Here is a 26,712-nt window from a genome sequence, read left to right as displayed (position 1 = left end):
CTTGGCCAGAGTGATGGTAGATGGTGGAGATGGACAAAGTCTTGTGTCACAGCTAAATAAATGACCAGCTTTGCTTGTGATAAGTAAGCAGTAATAAGACTGAAAAAAAACCTGTTATGCTGATGCACCATTTTCAAGTATTGCTTAGCAATGAGTGATTGCTAGGTTAATAAAATGGGATAAAATGTGCCTAATTGTGAGTCTAGTATAACCCATCCTTACTGTGACCAAGAAAAAGAAGAATCAGTTGCCACAAAAAACCCAGACGTGTTCTTCTGAAACACCACACCCATTTATTATGAAGCTATTTATTATTTATTATGTACATAAAGGTATTGTTCTGCTCAGCATGCTGTTTATATGCCTTTTCATCAGGATACTCGTCCAAAAGCAAAACTAATTAGAATATAATGTCTTTAGAAACAAAAAGAAAAAAGCAAAAGTCAGAGGTTAATAGAGAAGCAAAATGACATATTGGAAATACCAAACCTTTTAAACAAATCAAGCAGAAATAAAATTGATGGTGCAGTAATTTTCTTCTACCAATTTGTGTATTTGTCCTTATTTTTATATGCCTGCAAAGCTATCTTCCTAAAGTAACTGAGGAAATTGTATTCCAAAATAAATGTACGGAGACATTTACTTCACACTAATATGGCAGCTTGTTCTAGTTACATCTAAGTTCACAAAAGAGCAAAGACAGCGAACCTTCCTTGGAGGCAGTGTGTGTAGTGAATATAGCTGGAGTACCTCACCGGTTGAAAATCTGTATATTAATATATTCTCATTATAAATAATTTTATAGATAATGCTGCATGAATTTTTTTTAATTCAAAGTCTGTTGTCTTAATTTGAGCTCCTACCCTAACATTTATCAGAGAGTTAAAGTTTAGTTTAATCCTAGGCTCTCCTGTGAAGTCTGAACCATCAGGGGTTATGGGCAGTGGAGAGAAGAGGGAGATCCTGGCTTGTGGAACCTGAAACTTAGAGCATTTAGATGCACAAGTGGAGGGACAAATCTTCCAAATTAGGCTTCTGGTAGTAACAAGCACTATACTTTAGAGGACCCGATTTGGCCCTTAGAGGCCTACTAAAATGCTGAAGACACTGAGCCTATCGTCAGTAACCTAAACATGGAACCTGGAAAAATTCCTGGTCAGAAGTCACTATCTCTAGGGCCATACTATACATTTTTTAAATCGTGCTACAAATTTGGCATCCAAAAATATATATCAAGAGTGCCTGAAAGTAAATGAACTACACAGAAGTAGCAGAAACAGAAAAGGCTACTGATCTAGGAGCTATCTATAACCAAAACAATAAATACTCAGGGAGATAACCTGAACAATAAAGTGCTCTGCCAGGTATTAAAAGATTAAGCCTTGTGTATTACAATCTACCCTTTCTTGGGAGAAAATACACAAATCCTTCTGGTTTATGAGCAGTAGACAGAACTTATTTCCATGGGATTAGCGATTTGCCAATAATCTGACATTTCTAACTATTCAGTTACTAGAGAGACAAAGCACAAACAGAGAATTATAAATTCGGCAGCAGCTTCTCCCCTGGCAGAGAGAAGGGACGTTAGGGGAAGTGCAACAGCGTGATCTCCAAGAAATATAAGCGGGGGTGGGGATGGGGTGGAGGATGAGGGGGAGGGGAGGAGAAGGATACTTCTTTAAGAAAAAAAAAGTCCTTAAAGCATGATAACTTCATCCAAATTCCAGGCAAGAATTTTTGCAAAGTACACAAATGTCATAGACTATTGAATAAGATCTTGGCATGTAGTCCTAAAACAAACAAAACAAAAAGAGGGCGCAGAAAATGAACCCAAAGCACACCAAAGCAGGTCAGAAACACATTTTGAACTGCTCCAAAGCTGCAGACTTTGTGGGAGGCAGGCTGTCCCAGAGGCCCTGTGCAGGTGCTCACAGCCAAAAGCGCTGGAGAACCCGGCTGGGTCCCCAGGACGCTCTAGCCCCTTCTAGACACTAAGCCCACGAGGCGTTCCATTGCTTCTTGGCGCAGCACATTTACCCCTACGTCTCCTCCTTCTGATTTGTTTAAATTAATTATAATTCACATATAACATAAATTGGTTAAGACCATAAATTAACAGCCTGTCAGCGTAGCTGCCTTTCAAGTTCAGGAGTTTAAACAAAGGGCAGTTTCAACCTTACTCCGGAACCAGCTCACAATGGAAGCAAAGCAGGGGAGCGAGTGATGGGGCAGGGAGGGACTTGACTCTCCCATTCCCTTTTAGAAACATCTTGCCCCACAAGTCCAAAATGAAAACTTAGAACCCCGAGGGAGCATATACTGACCTTCCCTCTGTTTGCTAGAAACACAGGAGGAAAAAAAAATCCCCAAACTAAAAAACTATGAAATGCCCTGCATCTTTCTTATTGAACTAATGTAGAGAGTGTACTGAAAATCTTAAGGCAGTTTAAAGCTTTGAGGTTTAAACTGCACTAAGACTTTTGGGACACCAAACTAATATTATCACGATTTCTCTCTCCCTAGAACTACATATAATTTTAATCTCAAAATATGGAAAGCAAATAACGTGCCAATAAGTCATCACTTTTCCATTCTTAATATCACAATACTCTCAAATGAAATGTTTTTGCATTTGATTTGAAAAGAAATTCACTTATTGCTTTTAACCATCAACAATCAAAGAACATAGGACATATTTTATCACATCTCAAAAGTGGTTTTTCTATCTTCTAATTAATTTCCAAATCTGTAATTACAGAAAAACCTTGTCACCAAATAAAGCTCTTTATTCTCCAACCAGCCTGTTTAATTCTCCCAAGTTGCTCCCATTTATCAACCTAGAAAGTGATAGAGATTTTCTTTTAGATAAAATCCACTGACTTCCAATCTTTCCTCGGAATTTCTTTCCAAAAAGAATGTTTTTGGCGTAGCTACACAGTTTTAAAGAAAATTGAATGTGGCTACCAAAAGAGAGTACATTTTTGAAAAAGTGTTGATGTGACCAAGAACTTGTTTCTTCTGCTGATTTGTACCAATGCTGTATATAACCTTCCAAAATTTAATAAGCTAGCAACTGTCATTTATGCAGTCCTGAAGGTTTACAAAAGCACCTGAAGATACTCCCTTTCTTTCTCTCTCTCCCTCCCTCCCTGCACCCTCCCTTCCCCCCCCTTAAAGGGAAAAAGCTCAACTTTCTGAGCATTTACTTGTTTTTTCTTCTCATATTCTACTCTTGGGGGTAAGGGAGGGCTAAGCGTAGAACACAGTACCAGTAGAAAGATGCATATAATGAATACCAGATGGTCTTATGTTACTAAAAGGTTAACCTGTATGGTTTATGTATGAGTTCCAATAGATGCTTGCAGGGGGGAAAAGGCTTTCCTCATTAATACATCACTTAAAAGATTTGCACATTTTGCATCAAAAATTCCTTTGGCATTTCTTTCCATAAGTGATCAGTTTTTAGCACAGCTACACAAAAAGTTAAAAAAAAAAGATTGGCACCTATCATTTAATGAAATTTTCTGTTAACTTAAGAGGGGAGTCTCATTTTGTCTGCTTTTAAATTTCTCATACATATGGGAACATCTGAGGCATTTTTATAGATTTTTCCCCTAGATTTACTCAACATCCATCTATAAATTGATTGTGATCTTGCACTGACTGGGGGGAGCATATGTTGAGGTCTCAGCATAAAGAATACCATTCATCAAAAAAATATTTCTTCATCCAGTTCTTTCAAAATGAACAATATTCAGCTAGGAAATACAGGCCTGATAGTTATTTCATGGGCAGAAAGCCTTGAAAAACCTTGACTTTCTATGGCATCTCCCTCTCTCCACTTTACGTGTCCAAATATTTCCATATAAATGAATAAAAATTTATCCTTTCTGCATATTTCTTCAAAGTTACATGAATATTAGCCTATGAAAATTAGCTACTAGTAAAATCCATCTTCTTTTCACTTTTTTTTCTTCTTCCTCATTATGTTGTTTCCTTTTAGAAATTCAGAGAATGAGCATGTTTCTTGCACAGTGGTTTATCCTTCTTGGAAAAAAAGGTCTGACCTTCCAAACTGTCAGAACATACCTGAAAAGAAAAGAAAAACCATTCAAGAAACCATCAACATCTTGTTGGATATGCCTACCAAACTGGAGATAGCACATTTTTGATAAGGTGTTGATATGACCCAGAACTCGTTCTTCTGTGAATCGATTGGTACCAATGCTGTACATAAGCTTCCAAAAGTTAATAAGATAGCAACTGTCATGTATGCAGCACCTGAAGGTTTACAAAAGCACCTGAACAGACATTGTGCAGTGAGTCCCACAGCCCTGTTAGGTGGGCATTCCAGGTATTAATTACTGTCTCCATTTTGCAAATGAGGAAGGAGAAAGTTCAGGAAGATCAAAAGAGTTTATTGAGGTCATATAGACATTAAGTTCTAGAGATGGGATATGGACATAGGATATACTGACTCCAAGTTCAGCATTGTATTTACTATCCGGGCATTCCCCAGCCCTGCATACTATGCTACTTCTTTGAAAACAAGGTTGATTTAAACTCATTTTATTTTCTTTATTTGTATCCTCATTTGGGGTTTTCTTGGCAAAGATACTGCAGTGATTTGTCATTTCCTTCTCCAGCTCATTTTATAGATGAGGAAACTGAGGCAAACAAGTAATTTTCTTGCCCAGGGTCACACAGCTAGCAAGTGTCTAAGGCCACATTTGAACTCAGGAGGATTAGTCTTCCCGACTCCAGGCTAGCACTCTATCCACTGTGCCACTTAGCTGCCCCTCATTTTATTTTGCCAAGTTCGAATAGTCCTTGGCTGCTGTGCTAATGCATCATCAAACTAGAACTGGGCCTGCCCAGGGAGAGATTGTGACATGTAAGTCATTTTTTAAGTTCTCTGACAGATAGGTGACCCCCTTAAGGTGAGCACTCTATCCACTAATTCAGGTTAGCACCCATCCCTGCCACTCATTATTTGTGTGAACTAAAGCAAGTCTTTCACCTCTGTGGACCTCAGTTTCGTCATCTGTAATGTAAGAGTGCTGAACTGGATGACCTCTAAGGTGCCTTTCAGCTCTTGATCTGTGAATCAGGCCCTTTTATCCTGTGCATTTAATATTTTGTGGATATGACTACAATGCTCACCTCATCCTAAGTGAGTACATGAAAAGGACTTAGCCTGAAAGGGCCAGGGTCTCCCAATGCATCCTGGGTCATCTCCAGTCATCCTGATGATTATCTGATCACTGGACCCAGATGGCTCTGGAGGAGAAAGTGAGGCTGGTGACTGTGCACAGCCCTCCCTCACTCAAATCAAAGTCAACTGCAAGTCCTGCCATCATTTCCCTGATGCCACGGTCCTCTTCGAGAACGAAGAACAAACATAAGACCTCAGCACAAGATTGGCCTGCCTCCTTTACGGATCATACATTTCTTTGGTGATATCTTTCATACCATTTTGCGCTACTGGGGACTTGAATTCTTCTGGGTTGTGATACTCCTTAATTCAGAGCTGTACTGCATCACCAGGAAAAACTTTGGTGTTCAAAAAGAGACTTTACACAAATAAAATGAGGCCTCATCTCTTCCTGGTCAATTCTAGCCCCTAACATTGTTCATCTGCTGTGCCCATCTAAGATATTTGGATTGAGAGACTAGCTCAGTGGACTCTCCATCCAACTGCATGACACCATCCAAACAATATACATCCTCTATCTAGTTGGTCCTTCCTGTGTTTCTCTAGCAATCTATTTTTGCCATCAACGACAGGGGAACCATCTCATCTGGATTTAAATAATTCTGTATGTGATGTGCTATATGAGAAAACAGAATTGGTACTCAAGGAAATGAAGTTCATTAGAGCAGCTTGACCCAGCTAAATCTATTCCAGGAAATCTGTGCTATAAGGAACACAGTTTTAAAGGCACATGTGAATTGATTTTCAAGATACCTCAAAGAGTAGGAGATTACAAAAGAATGGAAAATACCACAGCTGGTACCATTATCCAAAAAAGTAACAAAGAAGAAATTAGCAACTAGTAAGCCTCTGCACATATTTCCTTGATGAAAATAGGAGAAAGGAGTAGGCAGACTGGTACAACGTTCTAGAGCAAACCACATGTTCAGAGTCACAGCGAACTGAGAGACAGAGAGTGTAAGATTTCTGCTCTGTTAAATGCCTGATCACAAAAAAGCATTTGACTCAGCGAAGATAGACTTGAAGCATTTCCTCCAATAAGGTACTTCCCAGGCATATGTTAAGATTATATAAGAATTGTTCACCCATATGGCAGCACACAGATAAATATCTCACACATATGGATGACAGCTGTAGCCACAGTGATAACTTTGTTCCACAATCCTTTGATCTTCAGTACACCCAGAGGTACAAAAATAGGGAGACAAACTCCTCACAGGTTTTTGCCATTGTCATGGTGAATGTCCTGAAAAACCCCCAGAAGAAGACAGATTTTTCATAGACAGGGAGCTTCTGCAGATGGGCCTGTTTCATAGTGATTATGTATTGACCGATGAAGCACCCAAAACCCATAGAGCTGCCCCAGTACATTTTAATAGGCCTTGTCAAGTACGATGAATGGAAAAGATAACAATTAGTTGCTTACGTGAAGTTTGGACACCTTGGTCAATTTCATTTAATATCTCTCTTTCCCCCTAATGTTCTAGATTACTGAAAGTTGTTGGATGTATTCATATACATTCAAATATGTGTGTATATAATGTACAATTCAAAAAGAGCATTCATTAAGTGCCTACTGTGTGCCAAGCACTGTACTATGCACAAGGACACCAAGACAAACAAAAACATCAATGTCCTCAGGAAGCTTAGAGAGGACATGATATGTATAAACACCACCACCACCACCACCAACCACCACTTTGTCATATAGCAGTTTGTGATCTCTTCAATTCTAAAACCAAGGTTTGAAAAATGCATAATACATTATTATCTCATTCAGTCTTCAAAACAACCCTGAGGGGTAGGGGCTACTATTTCTGTTTCACAAAGGAAACTCAGACTCCATAATTTGCCCAGGGTCATACAACTAGGAAGTGTTTGAGGCAGGATTTAAGTCCAGGCCTTTCTGGTTCCCAGTCCAGCAACCTATCCACCATGCCGCCTAGCTGCCAAATGAATATGGTACCTAAAAAATGTATAGGCAAAGACGTGAAGCATCTGTGACTTCATTAACGTGGCCAACTTTTGCTCCTGGTTGGGCATTCCCTCCTGTCATGCAGATTAAAACTTTGATGAAATAGTCACTAAAGCCAAGTGAATTGCTTGAAATCTAGAGAAGGTGTTGTTACTAGCTCCAGTGATACACTGACTAAGTATCAAGGGTGGGACATAAACCCCAATCTTTGAGTCTCAAGCCCAGAACTCTATCCACCGTTTCACTGCTTCTGAAGATGAAATATGTGTATGAAGTACTTTTTATAAGGGAGGAGGGGTGAGAAGCACTAATAACTGGGGAGATCATGAAAGGCCTTGTATAGGAAGGAGAACCTGAACTATGCCCTGATGGAAGCTGGAGATTGCAGAAGTAAAGGTGAGGAGGAAGAATATTTCAGACAGGAGGGCAATTATGTGCCAAGGCACTTAAGAGAGTGATAGAATGTCATGTAAGGGAAACAGCAACTAGTCCAGGTTGGCTGGAAGGTAAAGTCTAGAAAGGTGAACTGAAGATACTGTGAAAAGTTTTAAAAGTTAAACAAGAATGTGTATTTTATCCAAAAGGAAAGAGGGAGCCACTGAAGACTCTTCAGCAGGAGGTCAGCCGGTCTTGTACTATGATAGGAAGATTATTTTGGCAGCCAAGCGGAGGACAAATCAGATTGGAGAGATTAGAAGCAGGAAGGCCAATGAGACAATTGCAACAGTCTAGGTGAGAGATTACTAAAATTGGGGGCTGTTTGAGTGGAAATAAGGGGATGGTTTCAAGCTAGTGTGGAAGTAGAACCTCCAAGACTTGGCAACTGATTAGATTTGGAAGGTGAGGGAGAAGAAAGACACAAGGATGATTCCAAGGGCATTGGAGCCCTCCACAGACATAGAGATGGTAAGAGGAGAGGTAGGTTTATTAGGAAAGAGGACTATTTCTCCTTCGGACACCTTGGGTATCAAGTGTCTATGTGACATATAGATGGGAAGTTCAGTGAGCAACTGAGGACAGTTCAAGTTAAGGAAAGAAATAAGGACTAGATATGGGATTTGAGAGTCACCTGTATAGAGATAACTGGAACCATGGGAGCTGATAAGATCACTAAGAGAGAAGACAGAGAAGAAAAGGCAAGGGATGGGGGGAGGGGAAGAGAAGGGGGAGAATCTTAGACAGAGCTTTGGGGTACACTCACAGTAAGAGTGTGGGATGGGGATGATAATCAAACAAAGGAGACTTAGAAGGAGCAGTTAAAGGCATAGGAAGTGAACCAGGAGAGAACAATGCCATGAAAGCCACTGGAGGAAAAAGCACCCAGAAGAAAGAGAGAGCCAATGATGTCAAAAGCTTCAGAGGTAAAAAAGGATGATGACTGAGGAAGGGTCAATGGATTTAGAATTCAAGAGATCACTAGTAACCTTGGAAAGAGCAGTTTTAGTTGAATGTTGTAGTCAAAAGATAGATTTCATTGTCAAGTATTGGAGAAGAAAGGAAAAAGGTCACACAGCTAGTAAGTATCTGGGGCCAGATTTGAACTCACAAGATGAGTCTTCCTGATTCCAGGCCCAGCACTCTATCTACTGTACCACCTACCTGCCTTTGTGAGCCATAGGAGAAATTATTTTCTCATTCATCCCAATAAAAAATGGCAGCACATTGTTGATTTTCTTCAGCCTCTGCTGAAGCTAAGGCTCTGGTTCTGGGCCAGGTTTGGGTGGGACATATGGACAGCCAGACCACTGTTGATTTTCTCACCTTTCCTAGTAGGCACCAGCAACTCCACCCCCACCATCAGTCTGATGGTAATAGAGCTAAGGTGTTGATTTTCTTAACCTCCCCTGTGGCTAAGGCTCCAGTTTAAGTGGCACCTTGATAGTTATAGAGGGCTGGTGGGTGTTGACTTTTTCATCCATCCCAGAAGAATGTAATAAAAAAAAAGAAACATGTAAGCAGGGCACATTTAGCAGATTTTTTCCTTTTTATATATGTGACTAAGAATGGAGAATATCCAGCGTGGGAAGTCCTTCCACCAAACATATTATTATGATACACTTTCCACCAACTGTCTTTCATTTCTATGTCTTGAGTTCAACTGAAATTTTAAGTGACTTGCCCAGGATGACACAGATATAAATGTCAGAATTATTACTCGAGTCCCGTTCTTCTGGACTACAAGTTCAACACTCTATCCACTATACCAGTGGAAACTGGGACCTCTAAGCTTGCCAGCACATAGGGACATTATTAATGTTTTATTGTATTTTCTATTTATTGTATTTTCTATTTATTTTGTTAAATACATTTTAATCTGGTCTAGTCGTTCCACTGACCCTGAGTTGGACACCTCTGCACTATACTACATACTGTCTTTACTTTCAAAACATGGAAATAATTTCATCTTATGATAAAATTCATTCATTCATTGAATAATTCTCAATAGTTGGGGGCAGGGTATAGGAGGAGAAACACTAGAAAAATAGCAATCAATCATTTAACAAAATATCTTTACTATCTCCCATAGACAAAATACAATGGAAAGCATTATGGGAAATCCAAAGAATGCTTCAAAGATTATTGGTGAGGACATTAAAATATTTAATTTTCACAGTAAAAAATTAAGATTAGATTTTATTACAGTTCTTCTGGAGGGCTGGTGGTGGCTGTATCAATACTACCTGGAAAACTTGCATTTTCCTAGTCTCAGATTCTACCGGGGTGGGGAACCTGTGGCCTTGAGGCCACCTGTGGCCCTCTAGTTCCTCAAGTGAGGCCCTTTGAACCCAAACTTCACAGAACAAATCCTTCATTAAGGGGATTTGTTCTGTGAAGTTTGCATTCAGTCAAAGAGCCACACTTGAGGATGTAGAGGGTCACATGTGGCCTTGAGTTTTTAAAAGTTGGATAACAAAAAAAACAGATTTCACATGGCTGCTGTAAGGCTTAAATAAAGTAATGGATATAAAGATCTTTGTTAGCTTTTAAGTAGCTATATAATTATGTTATATATTATCTATTAAATAATCTATGTCCCTGAAAGCTGCTAATATCCACCAAAAGCATTTTTGCCATTGGAAGCAACGCTAGCTTAACTGATGGGATAGAAAATATACTCTTTAATATAACAAGCATCAAAATGAACGTGCTTATTAACATATGATCTTATTGAATGTCACATCAGAGAGAAAGGTACTTGAAACTTATCCAAGCGGGGAAAAAAGCTTTCATATAATATTAACACGCCTTTCAAAATGACTATAAACTATTTTTTATTTAAATTTGGAGGATTAAGAGATATTCTATTTGTTTTTCTCACACAAATAAGGCTTTACACTGCATTCAATTAATTCAGGAAAAGAAGTTTTTACTTACTGAACACACAAAGCATGTATCATGCCAGGTATGACCCAGGGCTTCCAGAAAGAGGTCACCAGCTTCTATGGGAAATTCACATCCATGGCATATGGTACCAAACAGAGCATAGTAATCTGCAGGGAGGAAAAGGCAGAGAGGTTGATGGGACATCTCAGTCATTTGGAGAAGGTACTTACCCTAATTCTTTCATTTTTCATTCATTCAGAAAATATGAACAAAAATTATTTTTATGAAGTAGGCAAATATGACAGTAGGGAGGCCTGTTTTCTGTACTGCCATGTGTATCTGATAATTTATTATCTTGAGGAAAAAGAAACTTTCTCAAACAGTTATTGTAAAGTTAACTTATTTGCTGAGTTTCAAATGGATTTTTATGAGTTTAAAGAAGATATTTGATAAGTACTACTTTAGCAGTATTAGTTATTAAAATTTTAAAATGCTAAAAACCAAGTCAGCTGAAGTATTAAATACACCTTTGTTTCTAAGTAGTGGAGAATTAAAATGTTTAGAAAGCCAAGTTCAAGTGTTTTTGTTTTTGTTTTGGAAAAATAAAGAAAACAACGTAGGTAAAAATAGTGAGTTTTCAAAATTGTTGACCTGCGAATTGATATTGAAAATGTTCTCTTTGTATCACAATGAATTTTTTAGAAAAGCATTAAGATATTAAAAAGATGGAAACTTAGTTCCTCTAATTGTACTCATTACTGGAAAGCTGTCCATATCTATTCCTTTTCTTATGTGATTATATCAAACTGTCTGTAGACTTTGAGACAGAAGCAATCAGGGCCAACACCCACCTCTCCATCTTTCCTAAAGTTTTGGCTTACTTTTGGCACTCAGATAGGAATGAAAAGAAAGATGGCAGTGGTTATGAAGACTCTATGTGACAACTATGCAACTACTTTTGAGGAGATGGTTCTATATTTGGGATTTGCTTTAAATAGATGTTTAGTGAGAGTCTTGCCACTTTTCCCACCCGACTGAACTGCTGGACTTCACCATGGTCTCTAGAATCCCATTTGACAAGGTCACTTCACCTGAAACTCATACCTTGCCCTTCCTTTCCTCTGATTAGAGAGGGTGAAGATTGGACAGTGGTAAACTCCTCCCAGATCCTCCATTTAAGGTTCAGGGCAGGCATTTCATGCATTCTAGGACTACATCATGTTCCCACTCTAGGAACCCTCCCTCCACTCCCCTCCTCCCTTTCTGTTTCTTTTCATGTAATGTCTTCTTGTTAGATCATGAGTTACTTAAGGGAAGGGACTTTTTTTTTTTACTCCGTGTAACAGCAAGCAAAGTGGGACTTTTTGCTATTTTTTCTTTTGGAGTTCTCAGCACTAAACCAATCAAGTGCCTTTGCTTGGAGGAAGAGGTATGAGTAAAGAGAGAAGCTGAGTGAAGAGAGAAGCATGCATGATCAGCTAGGGGGCCTTGCTTGTGCGGCTAACAGAAAGAATGTGGTGCCGGCACTGTCTGTTGGAGTGTGTTAATTTCTCAGACAGAAGTCCTATCTGTTGGTGTGTGTTAATTTCTCAGACAGAAGCCCTGTCTGTTGGTCTGTGTTAATTTCTCAGACAGAAGTCCTGTCTGTTGTTCTTTATGAGTGAATTGAGATGATGGTGCTGGTAATGTGTGTGAATATTGTTATAGCCCTGTTAAGCTTTGCTTTTCTAGAAACAGAAACTTCAGGCAGAAGCCCCTGGAGCCTGCTGTCAGGCAGAAGCAGTAGAACTTGGAAATGGAGCAGTCCCCATGAGCTAAGAGAAAGAAGAGGAGCAGAGAGTTGCATGCATGTGAATCCAGGCAAGACCTGGGAGTGGTCAGCCTGTGAAGAAGAACTGAGGGGTTTGGAAGTCAGCCTCAAGTCAAGATAAAAAGAGATTGTAACTTACTGTGACCTAGTGGTGAATGATGTTTGTATTTTCTTCTACCCCTTAAGGATGATATGTTGTGTTAGGGAAGACCCTAGCCTGGGACCCCCCGATATTTTGGTGAATGCTATTGGATGCGATAATATATACTGTGTGGGTATTCTGAGAAGTGCTATAAGATATACTGAATAATATGTTTTATTTAAGACTATGTGGCCACCTTAGTAATAAGTTATTATGTTATGTTGTTGTGAATGTTATGCTTTAGTTCCCTGAACAATGTTTAGCTCTGAATAGAGAATTCATTATACTCTGTGATTAGACCCTTAAAGTTATTCATAGCAGCAATCCTCAGATTGGCCTTACACCTTTCTTTGTTATCTTGTGTTAGCACAATGTCTGGCACATAATGAGCACTTAATAAATATTTACTAACTGATATGTTTCTTCTTGGTAATTCCTATTTTCCTTTATTCAGAGGTTTATAACTGATTCTATTTAATACCTCTTATCTCAAGTCAGCCACCAAAATGCCAACGTATGAAAAATAACAATCCAGTTACCAGCATAATTTACCATTAAAGAATACTAGACATAAGGTTCCATCTTCCTGGCAATGTCAAGGCTACTTAATATTGATTAAAAATAAATTCCTGGTGTTGAAATACTTCATATTGTATCTAACTCTGGTGGGGGAGAAGAGACCCTCAATGACTGTGTCTCATTGCCGTGGGGCTTCACGAGTGACAGCCATAACTGAGTTTCTGGCTTCAGCTGGTTTGTGTCATAACTATATTGGCCTCAATTTTCTTTTAGTGCACTTTCCTTACAATCTTATGACTTCATGCTGGAAATCCTTAGGAAAAAAATACAATTTAACTTGACACAGCTTACAGTGATAAAACATTAATAAGATTTTCTTTTGAAGAAAGAAAAGATTTGTCTCTGGCAAGACTAAAATAAGGTACATCAAGATATTTTTCTTTCATGCAGGTTTTATCATCATCATTATTATTATTTTGCATTACTAGAAGGCTGGCCAAAAGGTGATTTTTTTCTGTAACAATTAATTAAGATTTGGTTCCTAAGGTATGAAAGGGTCATGATCAGCATTGGTAGAGATACCCAACACCAATTAAACCAGGCAACTTTTCCCCTACTCTTTGTCCTCTGACATGAGCCTCTGAGAAGGTATCAAGCAAGTATTTGAGTTCAGATCCACCTTTACAGTACAAAACCTTGATGTTTTTCAGACTTTTACCAACATTTATTAAGGAACACTAATGGATCCATGTTTTGTGATCAAGTTCTAGAGCTAGGAGGTCCCTTAGCGATGATCTAGTCTAACCCCCTCAGTCTGCAGACAGGGAAACAGGCCTAGTGAGATTAAGTGACTTATCCAAGGAAATAGCAGAGAGAGAGAGAGAGAGAGAGAGAGAGAGAGAGAGAGAGACGGAGACACATACAGAGAGGAAGAGAGGAGAGATGATTTGCTATTAATCTGAAGGTTACAAGCCTTTTGATTTCAGAGGATTAAGGACCATGTGGCTCTCTTGTTTTATTTCACTGCTCCTTCTACAGAAGAAGTCAAGTGGCAGCTGTAGTCAAAGTGGATGGAAAATTGGGCATGGAGCCAGGAACACCTGAGTTCAAATTCAGCTCCAGACACTAGCTAGCTGTGTGATTCTGGGCAAGCCATTTAACCTCTGCCTGCCTCAGTTTCCTTAAATGTAAAATGAAGATAATAATAGCACCTACTTGCCAGGGTAGTTGTGAAGATCAAATGAAACTATATTTTCAAAGCATCCAGCACAGTATCTGACCCACAGTAGGCATTTAATAAGTGCTTGTCTCCTTTCTTCCTCCCTCCCTCCCTTCCTTTTTGGAAGAAGACCAAAGGTTCAGGGCCAGCTCTGTACTCCCATTCCATGGGAGCTAAGGGGAACAAGAAGGAATAAAGAAAAGAAGGTATGAGACAGCTGGGTGAATGGTGACATCCTTACCCTTCTACAACTCGATGTTTGAGTAAGCTGCTGACTGCTCCCCTGATTTAATTGGTCTGCCTGGTGCAATCCATTTAGATAAGCCTCTTCTAGCAAGTCAGTTGCTATTTAAAAGTAGAAAAAAGCGTTTGTGTGTGTATGTGTTTGACAGGAATTATGTGAGCAAAATATTTACGGTTTAAGGGGCTCCTAGATATAGGTCAGAAAAATGCCAAGAAGCAATGGCTTATAGAAAATGTTTTACAGTATTTGAGGGTGAGACAGAGGTGGGGGTAGGAATATTCAGAGCTCATGTTAAATAAGTACACCCACTTAATATGGAATATATATGCATGTGTGTTTATATGTAAGTGTACATGTCTATATGTGTATGTGTAATATATGTTACACACACACACACACGTATTTTTAACCAAAGTCTAGGATATTAAGATAAAGTTTTTCTAAGGAAAAGATGCTAGACAAGACCAAGAACTAGGCTCACCCTTTGTTAAAAATCATATTTGTATGTGTGTGAGTGTGTTTGTGAGTGTGCATGTGTAATATATGAAAGGATTTTAAGATACATTGGAGGCAGATGCTAAAGACATCACTTTAACATATTTATCACACTTTGCAAAACCTTTCAAATTCACAGTGATTCTTTCAACATGTACTGTATTTGTTTTGAGCTGAGGGAGATAGTAAAATACATATTTCTAATGTATTCAAGCAAAATGCTCTTAGTGAATAGTGTTTTTGTCCAAATCCCACTGTGAAGTTGAGAATTCTTTGTGTCCTGAGAGTTTAGTAGAAAGAGCACATAAGAGAAGGAAGTGAAAATAAGAAAGCAATAAAAAGTGCTAATATTTTCATTGGTGTATTTCAATTTTCTCCAGAAATACTAAAAAGCTTACTAAAATTCATTCAACCATTTAACATTTAGTGTTCCATCTGAATCATTTTCAAATCCTTGTGGATTAGCATCTGTTTACTTAAAATACTTTATTAGTATTAATACCATTTCTGGTGGGTTTTTTTTTCTCTTATTGCAAAACACAGCAAAACCTGAAGGGGAAAAAGGTCCAAATGCCAGAAGAAAGAAACCTCTGAAGCTATAACATTGCACTCAGCAAAGCTTAGGGAGGAAGGAACTCTGCTTAGGATGGAGTTTTGCCTCGGTTTTAAGAGGAACTTCTATCTCTCCCTCTATGAAGAGCAGATAGAAGGGGGAGCATTTCCTGAACCATAGCTTCATATAAAGTGACCTCATTATCTGTTCAGAGGCACTGTGAAGTATTCCTAGCACATAATATATATCATATACAAATGTCAGGATACAAACTATTCTAAAGCCAAATATAGATGGAAGGCCTTGGAGAGAGCCATGTCAATATTCCCCTAAATTCTTAAAAAAAATCATTCCTTAGATTATGCATAATTTGATATTGAAGACAGAATTTAAAAAATACTGTTGGAAAAGAAACACTTTAACCTACAAATTAACAGAACGATGCAATTTTTTATCTTTGATACAAAGATAAATGTAAAAAAAGATCACTTTTATATAAACTTGGATTTGGAAAGCTGAGCCTCATTTTTTTAAATCTATATATCTGAGATAATACCACCTATTGAATCTACTCGTTTTTTGTTTCCTCTGTTTTATTTTGAAAATGTTTTTTCTTCATATCATTCTTTTTTTATAATTAAATGACATCCAGGATATATGTGCTATTCATCGACTGTAGTCAAGATGAACATCACTCTCGAGAATTGTTGTTTTTTGTTATTTTTAACAGCCATGTGGCTTCAAGCATGTTGTATCTACTCTTACCTGCTGCAAAGGCTGAATGGATGTGAAGAGCTTTACAAAATGCAATATAAATGCTAAATAAATGCCAGCTACTATTATTATCTTTACAAATTGAAAAGAATATACAATTAAATATTAACTATATGTCAAGGAGATACAATTTGAACCTGGAAAATGGTTTCTTATCTTATCACATCTTATTTATAATGCACAGTAATAATTTTTCCTAAATGGAAAAAACATATATTCAGTAGTTAAAAAGACTAAGAGTATAGACTAGAGGATGGGGAAGCTGAGGCCTTGAGGCCATCTGTGGCCCTCTAGGTCCTCAAGGGTGGCCCTTTGAGTTTAGATTCAGTCAAAGGGCTGCCCTTGAGGACCTAGAGGGCCACATGTGACCTCAAGGCCATTGGTTCACCACTCCTGGTGCTAGACCTTTGCTTTTGATGGAGTAGGGAACTTCCAGGTGAGGAAACCCTCCTTCTATTGGGGTGAAGTTGGCGCCTTCTCTGCAACTGAGAGCCTTAGAGAGATGTTCATAGCACTGAAAGATTGAATGGCTTGCTCAGTCACAACACCATTATGTGTCAAAGGTAGGACTTGAACTCAGGTCTTCCTGGCTTAATGTAAGAGGGGAAAAAAAAGTAAATTTTAAGAAATAGTAGGAATTTTATCTAAAGATAAAACCTAACTCTTCCACTTTAATGTACATCATGTGGGGCTCCAAAAGAGTCCTGTCCAATCTCAAGACTTTGCTCACCCGTTTCACAGTAGGGATCACCATCCTCCAAGTGGAAAACATTGTTTCGAATGGGTTTATTGCAGGCCACGCACACAAAACAGGAAACATGCCAAGTCTGTTTCAAAGCATTGATGACTTCCTGTTTCAGAAAGTGAAAAAAAAAATTACATATGAAAGAATTTCATACGGCAACATAATCAATATGTAAGAGATTGTTCTCGATGTGTATGTTCAAACAGGGCCAGTGTAGGATGTTTTGCTTCCCTGGGCAAACAATAATTGTGCCAGTGCATTGGTGGAGTAAGAAGCAGTACCATCAGGGTTGGGAGGTGTTAAGTGTCTCCACCCCCGCAAGAAGGGTGGTGAGCACAGAGTTCACTCCTGGTGTGCACCACTCCCCACTATGTACCGCCCCTTTCTTAATGGGCCACCCTGTGGAACAGGCCAAAGGGAGCGATCCTCATACCACCTTCTTCACACAAGGACAAACATGGGAACCTTCTGTGATCGACGACAGAATGCATGCATTTTTCACACATACAAACCAAACACTCCAAACAGCTGCTGTACTATTTGAATACATCCCATGCTATGAATCTTTCTTCTGAAACTACGTATTTCACAAATATCCTTACCTGCACTCTGTTTTATTTCAAGCAGTGCCTTGAAACTCTTTATTGGGGCACTATCCTTAAATGTCACACCCAGGAAAAAGATGCTACCACCGCAAACTTATGTTTTATTTCCATATATTACAGGGGAATAATAGAGAGAAGTATCTCACCTCTGAGACAGTATCTCTGTAATGCCAGACAGGTTATCTAACTTCTCAGGGCCCTGGGAAACACTCTAAAATTGCAGGAAAGGTGCTGACCTACATGCAATAGGGGGGATTTCCTTATCTAGTAGTCCCCTAGACCAGGGCTTCTTAAACTCTGTCCCCTGATGACCCCTTTGCAATGCAAAGTGTGCATGCTTTGTGTTCAGAACCAAAGCTACAGTGAAGTTGCCCAATGTAACATGAGCAAGCACTGCCAGAAACACCTCGGATTCATTACATGTTTGATTTTTAATTAACTTAAATTAAATTAATTAATTTTTGGTCATTGCGCATTCAGAAACCTGTTGCCAAATTTTTCACAACCCCATATGGTGTAGCAACCCACAGTTTTAGAAGTGCCGCCCTAGACCAATAAAATTATAGACCCAATCCTTAATCCCGAGAAGGACATAATGTAATTAGTAATTAATTCATTTTGCAAATGTTTAAGATTACAAAATTCAGTTTTGATCATGTTAGTTTTGTAATTAAAAAAGATGTTTTTACTCTGCCTAAAATGGCACTAGAAAATACAGACTCAAACCAATAAGGAACCTTGTGCTCAGGACATGAAGGCCTGGTAGGTGAATCAAATTAGATGCAGGTTATTGGGTTGGATTGCTTTGCTAGGGATCATCTTTAATACCCCTTGAACAATAAGCAGTATTCCAAGGTCCCTTTCTTTTGGTCTAGCTCTAATGACTCAGATTCATATAGAATCAGACTAGAAAAAAATCAGAAGCAGCAAGATTTGCAAGTACAAACATTTATTAAAACTTAATGCATTGGCCTTAACCTCTGGTACTACTGCACTCCAAGGAAACTTTAGAGATTATAAATTGCAGAACTGCTGATCTGAATTGGTAGAAGGAGTTAGTCACAAGAAGCTCCTTACACCAAGGAAATCACAGGTGTAAACCAGGCAAAAAAAAAAAGGGTATTGCCATGAAAAAACGCAATATATTTTTTCATTTACATTCATTTGTTAGAAAATGAAGAGAGGATTCAATTCTGATCAGTTCTGCTGATTTTTTAACCTCTTATTTTTTTGTCTTTAAAAATGGGAAGGCTCTCTGGGAGGGGAGCAGGAGAGAGATGCTGGAAGAAATAATAGTAATAAAAAACCAAAAGACATCGACATTTACTTTAAAGAAAAAAATGACAAAGAATAGTTAGCTAGTAAGAGCTAACTACATAGTATAGTTCTCAGCATAGGAGTCAGGAAATGTGGGTTTGAAAACTGCCTCTAACCCTTAACCATTGTGATCATGGTGAGGTCACCAAACTCTTCTATTAGTTTCTTTCCTAATAATTTGGGGATAACGGTAAGCATGCTCAAATGCTTTGTAATATCTGAAAGTACCATGTAAATAGATGCCATCATTATTATGGCTTGGTTATGATCATAAGGCAAACAAAACAGTAATTCAGATCTAAAAAGAATGCTGTCAGAAATCTACAACTAAGAGAGAATTCAATTTGCTTTTATGCAGACTGGGATAATGGGTCACAGGAATGATCACTGATTCGGAAGGCAAGTCAACTCTCTCACCTTACAGATGATGTAACTGAAGAAACTTGCCCAAGGTAACAAAGGCAGTGATTGGAAGAACAGGGATTAGAACCCAAGGCCTCTTACCTCAAATACTTTTCACTCTATGAGTTTACCTTCCCAGAATGTCCTAAGTCTCCAGAGAAATACTTTCACATCAGCCTTTGCCCTACATTGCTTCAGCAGGTGAGTAAGGCTTCTAAGCTGTGTTGTAATGGCTTGAGCTGTATCTTCATAGAGAGGTCTGACACCATTTCTACAGCTACAGATAGGACACTGCCTTCTGTCAGAAACCAATCGAGTAGATATAATTTAGTTTACCACTTCATTAGTTTTCACAAAACACTAAATAACCACTAGTCTATTTCCTAGTTAGTGAGATAAGACTATATTTTTTAAAGAGTATTATAATTAGGCAAAGGCACAAGAATCTGATTTCTAGGAAGTGTGTTGGAGAAACTCCCATGATACTGTTGGATTCCAGAACAAACAAGCCACTGCGGTTTCTTTCTCTTCCAGAAAGACATATACTACTCCATAGGCAACAGGGCAAATGCCCAGACTCTGACCTCAAAATCTAGTTTTAAAAACTCCAGAGAAGAAAATAATAGCACCTATTTTCTGTAAACCTTGATGAATTCATCCGTCCTCAATTTACTCTTTCAGCAAAATGTGTGGTTTTAGCTTTTTCTGTCAAAAGGTCTGTTTCCATTACCTACTCAATCTCATAAAATTGAAGTTATATTTTAAAATATTATTATGTATGTGTAAGAAAAATACATCATTTATATACTTCATATTTTTTGAATGTTTCATGAGGTCCTACGGTTGAACCCTAACAGGTAGAAAAAAAATTCTGGTCTTAAAAGAAGGCTGGAATTTAATTAAAACAGTAAAGGTGTCAATGTTGAGAACTATTGTGTGTGTGGTCTGACTCAACTCAACCTAGGCTGCCTCTCTCTTCTTAAGCAAGCAGCATACCGGGAAGGCGGCCCACCCAAGTCCCTGAGAATCCACAGTAAATTATTTTTGCTTGGTGGCCTAGCTTCTACCAGCCAAACAGGAAAACAGCAAGATGAAACCACAGGCTGCCTACCTATCCTCCTGAGTCTTATGAGGCCATATCTGGGAGGGATGGTGTTGGGGTGGGAGGAGGTATTGGGGGGAGGTGCTTTTGTTCAGTTCTGCCCCCCCACCTCTGCCTCCACCAGTAACAAGAGCATGAAATGAGAAGAAAAGGGCAAGGACACCTCCAAATAGAAATATACCCTTGGAATAAATGGAAACATGTTTTTTTACTCAAACTTACTCCCAGGATCTTCCTTTGGCAGCGAACACATTCAGGAGCAAAGAATTTCTCATAGCACAGCTCACAGTACAGGGCTCCCTTCTCCTCCACAAATCCAATGTAAGCCATGGTGTTTTTGCAGTGGGCACAGTTAAACTCTTCTGGATGCCAGGATTTTCCCAATGCCACTAGGAAAGGTCCTCTGTCAAAAAAAAATAATTCCGATTTTCCTCAGAAACATAACATCAATGTTAGCACAGTACTTGGAGGGTTTTTAGCAATATACTTGAGTCTTTAAATTTCAGATTGGATCCTTGGGCAGTACTTTCCTTGGAACCTCAGAGTTCCATGATTATTTTATAGATGAAGAATTAAAAAGGGGAATTAAGTTGCCTGTGAGCACATGGCTAAAAAGGATAAAATTGAAGATTCAAACTCAATAGCACGATGTCCAGTCAGATTACACCATGCAGGGCTAACTCCACCATACGGAAGCTCTCTGTTGGTTCATGTGGGGAGAAGAATGGAGGAAAGAACAGTTAAGATATTATTGTGCAAAAGGCCAAGGCTGAGTTTTTTTTTTCCTTGCACAGAGAATATGTAACATATGTTTTTATATACTTTAGTGATGGGAAGAGGCAACTTGGATAAAAATGACGATGATGATGATCAAGCGTGATAAGAACTAAAATTACTTGATACAGAAAGGTAACAAAGCTGTCATTCCTTCTTGTATATTTTTTCAGTCAATAAACATTTATTAAGCACCTGATATGTGCCAGGCACTGTGCTAAGCACTGGGATACAAAAAGAGGCAGAAGTCAGTCTCTGTCATCAGGGAGCTTGCCATTGTACATGTTTGTATTTTTTAATCTCCTCCTAGTATAAGACATCCTGATTAAACAATGCCTGCTATTTTGGATAATAATAATAATAATAGCTAACATTTATATAGCTCTTACTATGTGCCAGGCACTACAATTATTATCTCATTTGATCCCTACAACAACCTTGAGAGGTGCTATTATTATGCCCACTTTAGAGACAAGGAAACTGAGGCAAAAAGGGACCCTCCCCTCCGGTGACTTGCCCAAGGTCATGTAGTAAGTGTGATGCAGTCAATGTTACAGTGTGGAATGATGAGCACAAGAACTCAGTTCAAGCCCTGGCTTTGCCAAAAAGACCATATGATCCTAAGCAACTTGCTTTGCCTCTCTGTGGCTGACTGATTTTTCCCCTTCCCCAATTTTTTTTTTCCAAACACTTATTTCTCAGCTTTATTAAACACAATCATCCCATCACAAAATGAACACTTAAACCCTAAAGGACACACAGTACATTAACTACTGTGATGTATTATGGCTTATTCCTACTCACCATGAAAGGGGGCTTAACTTAATTTAAAAAGAAATGTCCTTTGCTGCACTTTTGTTTCAAAGGAACAAATGTTTAAAGGAGGTTTTATTCCATTAGGCATGATATAGTCACAAACTGATAAGATGGGTTTAGTTTGCTTAACAAGACTCCATTAGATAGCCATATCTTGGCATCAGGACCACAGGGATGGATGAACCACTGTATGTCTCTATATAATGTACTTTTCCCACAGCTATAATATAAAACCTTGCACTGATGGAAGACCATTATCTCCAAGGTGCTTTCAGATTTATTATGTAATTTATCCATACAACATTCCTGTGAGATAGACCAGGGCAGTTATTATAAGCCTGATTTTACAGGCGAGGGGACCAAATAGAGAGGTCAAATGATCTGCCCATCATCAGTCATCAGTGGCTGAGCCAGAACCAGAACCTGGGGAGCCTGATAGTTAGTTTCCTATTGTATCCAGTTGGTTACACTGACTTTGAACTTCACACCAAGAATCGGAATTGACTTAATGACCATAGGGGTGTTGGACAGGTTATACAGTTGTCCTTGTATATTGTAGGGATTAGGAGTGCGATGCTCCTGTGATCTCGAAAATCTATGTGAAAGTTTTTGGCCCTCCCTTCATACCAGAAGAAGTATGAATTATTATGGTATTAAAAGTAAAATATGTCGATATTATACAATTCTATACATATGTTTTATGCACTTCCTAAACTTTTTTCTGTGTCATCTGCTGGATTCTGCAAAGCTCCCAAAAATTCCCATTTAATTTCTTGTGCTGACATGCGATACATCAAAACCTCAATGGGGAAAGTCACAGTGTGGAAAGGATAACTGTAAGCGCTAGATAACTGACTTCTAGGCAGATGACTTAGTGGCCCAGACACAGAAATCAGTAGTAAGATTTTGTGACATTTCTCTTATTTGGGGCTCAGAAATTAATACTACTTCCTTTCTTTAAAAAGAGCCAAGCTCTCCTGACCCTGCTCTCCATCCCAACAATCCTTGAGAAACTGAAATGGCATAATATTTAAATGTAAGACTTAGAAAACATACATAACTGAAATCTCACAAAAGTGGGATGAAGAAAATCATCTTAAAGGGGCAGGTGTAGAAATCCTTGCTTCCACTAAAGGCGCTGCTGACCTAGAAAGTTACACTAAATAAAACTCCATTTCATTAGAATCAATCTCTAGGGCAGTTCAACAAGGTTTCTTTTCATTCTGATTAGTGGGAAAAGACTTTTAAAGGGAGTGGAAGTAAACAGTTTTGTGAAAACTGCTCTTGAACCTTTAAGAAATAATTTTCAGATGCCCTTACGTGCTCCCTGACTCCAGATTCCTGCAGGCGTGGCTGCAGTGCCAACAGTGACCTGCCCTGATGCCCTGCAGCCTCCCAGTATGGGTACCTTCCCCATCAGGACCCTTTCAGTTATGTACAGATTAAGTAAGCCAAACCCGTCCATATAACAAAGTGCTCTCTTCTCCACTGTGTCAGCACTGACTAATTTACAGCCTCATTAACACAGTACTGACACTGAAGAAGTTCATATAATTCCAGATAGGATTAAGTTTCCCTTTGCCTGCACAAGAATAATAGGCTTGGAAATCTGCAAAGTGTAAGGAGAGATTCAACGACCTCTAACAATGCATGTTGTGCACCCTATGAGTTCTCAATTAAATACTTGTTGATGGACAAATGCAGGGAGGGGAAGGAGCGGCAACATCTGGTTTACTGCACTTGTAAGTATGGCTGAAACCATATGCCCAAATTTTTTACAATGGCACCCCCATGCTCCCATCCTCTAATAATCTTATGATAAAAATGGCGGGCAGGACAGAAACACCAAGGAAAGAATATAATGAAACAGCAAAGGCTCATAAGAATGAAGGCAGAAAATGAAAGAAGAAAATGAGATACAGAGGCAAGGGTGTGTACTTTTTAAAAGTAATCCACCACTGATTCACAGGAGAGGAAAAATAATCCGGGGCTTCATAAGCGAAACAACTTTATATTTTGAGGGAATAAGGGATACAGGACATTCTCCTTGCCCCCTTTTAAATAAAAAACCAAAACACGGAACTTTATTCAATTAATACAACAAATAAAAATAATATCCTTCAGTTCAATATATTGGTTCATACCCGACACTGTCCTATCCCTCCATACACAGGAAGGTGGGATGCAGTGAAAGGTGGGAGGCCCCTAGGTCTTTTAACCTCCATATTAACTCCAACTGGCCTAGAGGCAAATACCCAAAATGAGGCCATTCTTCCTTTTGGTATGAAAATACCATGATTTCTAAAACTGTCATTTGTGATTTCCAAAAAGTCGGAGATGTTATTCCACAGAGGAATATCATTCCTTTGTAACCTCCCCAAACAGGAAATTTAAAGTTTTTGTCCTTTGAAAATAAGAGTGAATTTCAGAAATAGCTACATTTCCAAACTTGGGGTAGGAAGTAAAACACTTTTCATAAACAGTACAGGAAAATTTTGTTAATATTTCAATCTAGAGTGTTACATTTTTAAAAAAATTCAAGCAAAGATTTATACCGAAATGGACTCCCTTCTCAACTCTGACTCTTAGAATCCCTAGTCTGCCTCAAAGCTGGGCCACCATCTTTCCCCAGTAGTGAGCACCTTCCCCATTACCTTGCATTTACTTGGTATATATATTTTATGTGTATTTATACATGGATATGTTTCCTCCAGTAGAATAGAACCCCCTTGAAGGCAGAGACTGTTTTATTTTGTTTTTATATTCCCAGCACCACACATAGTGCGTGGCACATGTTTGTTTAGTCTTTTCAGTTGGTTCTGACTCTCTTCCCTGACCTCATTTGTTGGAGTTTTCTTGGCAGAAATACTACAGTGGTTTGCCATTTCTTTCTCCAGCCCATTTTCCAGATGAGAAACTGTGACAAACAGGGTTAAGTGACTTGCCCAGGGTCACAGACCTAATAAGTGTCTGAGGCCAGATTTGAACTCAGGAAGATGAATCTTCCTGATTCCAAGCCCAGTGCTCTATCCACTAAGCCACCTAGGTGCCCTTAGCAGGGGACTCAATGAATGCTTGCTTATTAATTTGATCTAGAAACAGAAGGGGAAAGAGAGGAGTATGAGGTGTGCATAGAACAAAGAGATAAAGACAAAAATAAATTGAGATTGAAGGGTGAGGTTATGGGGGAGCCGGCAATGAGATATAGAAGCACAATACAGAGGCAAAAAGAGACAACAAAGGTAGACACAGAAAGACATCTTTTGTTGAAATTTTTAAAGAAACACATTGGTTATAGAAAGCCTTTTACTTCCTACCCAAAGTTTGGAATGTTAGGGATTGCTATAAGTCATTCTTTTTCATTTTCAAAGGATAAAAACTTTAATTTCCAGTTTGGGACGGTGAAGCAAATTACAAAGAAAAATATATTTCTATAGAATCACACACTTCTGCTTTTTAGGAAATTACAAATGACAACTTTGGAAATTTTTGCATTTTCACAACAAAAAGAAAAATGTGTGTATCATCTTTTGGCATTTGCCTCTAAGCCAGGTGAAATTAATATAGGAGGCAAAGGCTCTTGGGACTAAAGACCTTTTACTGTGCCCAGAGTTCCTTCTCCTCTACCATACACCCTTCTGTATTCCTTTGTTGATTAAGGCGATGCCTAGAAAACACCAGAATTAAGTCAAATGATTAATTTTAGAGCACTTTTGTGAAATCAATTAGCCACACTAGTTTCTTAGTACTTAGACCACTGAACTGATTGAATTTTTTACTTCTGCCCTGGTGTCCCCTAGATACATGGTAAACTTCATGGGAACAGAAGTCAGATTGAAAAAACAAAAAGCATAGAATATATAAGAAGAAATCAAAGTTTATTGATGCTCTAGTTCTCCTTTCTCCCATAAAACTATAAAGAAGAGTAGCTGGAATATTGCTGGTAACTGTGTATAATGTTCAATAGATTTTAATGAAGTTAAATTCTACAGCCAAGGAAATAATTTTTCATTTGGACCCAACTCCCCAGATATAAGCAAAATGTATTTCAGCATATAATAATTTGATTTACTAAATTTTCTCTCTCATATCTGCAATCTCTCCCCCTTTTTAATCTGTCCTCCAAGAAGCTGCCACATGTATAGTCTTAAAATACAGTTCTGACCACACTGTTTCTCTGTTAAAAACTCTGCCGGGGATCTCTATTTCTGTGGGGACATTTTCAGCCCTCCTCAACCTGGTTTCTATCTTTTAGTATAACTTGCTTCCTTCAAAGTTCAATTTGGGTGACATTGCTACATGATACTTTCCTTAATACCCCCTTGAAATAACTTTATTATTTATTGCAAACATATTGTATTTTCTACCCACATATCCCCACACTAGAGTATAAGCTTATGGAGGACAGCGTTTATTTCAGTTCTATCTTTGTATTCCTGAAATCTAACACAATGCCTAACTCAATAAATACTTGTTGAAATGAAGCTAACTGTGAATCTAGGCACTAATTTGGGATAGGAAGGGATGACCTTACTGTAACAGTAAGATTTTAAAAAGTCTCAGTAGGTTTCTCCTCTAAAACACCCCAATACCTGCAAAAAAAACCCCAAACCAAAAATAAACAAAAAACCTCCAAAACAAATAAAACCAAAAAACCAACTATGAGGCAAGTAAATTCTAT

At 38.5% G+C, this 26,712-nt stretch overlaps 1 protein-coding gene across 1 annotated transcript in view; it reads right to left on the bottom strand.

Moving 5' to 3' along the window:
- Positions 1-273: 273 nt before the first annotated feature.
- Positions 274-26,712, bottom strand: part of LOC118854616 (PDZ and LIM domain protein 5-like) — a 49,514-nt gene continuing 23,075 nt past the window's right edge. Inside the window, exons 3-6 of the mRNA XM_036764949.1 lie at positions 20,664-20,844; positions 17,001-17,121; positions 10,566-10,681; positions 274-4,089 (exon numbers count right to left, since the gene is read on the bottom strand). Of these exons, the coding sequence (XP_036620844.1) occupies positions 4,000-4,089; positions 10,566-10,681; positions 17,001-17,121; positions 20,664-20,844 (508 nt within the window). The 3' untranslated portion in view covers positions 274-3,999. The remainder of the gene's footprint in view (positions 4,090-10,565; positions 10,682-17,000; positions 17,122-20,663; positions 20,845-26,712) is intronic.

The sequence above is a fragment of the Trichosurus vulpecula genome, chromosome 6 (genome assembly GCF_011100635.1).
Source record: "Trichosurus vulpecula isolate mTriVul1 chromosome 6, mTriVul1.pri, whole genome shotgun sequence".
NCBI classification, from domain to species: domain Eukaryota; kingdom Metazoa; phylum Chordata; class Mammalia; order Diprotodontia; family Phalangeridae; genus Trichosurus; species Trichosurus vulpecula.
This window is presented reverse-complemented; position numbering and strand designations above follow the sequence as displayed.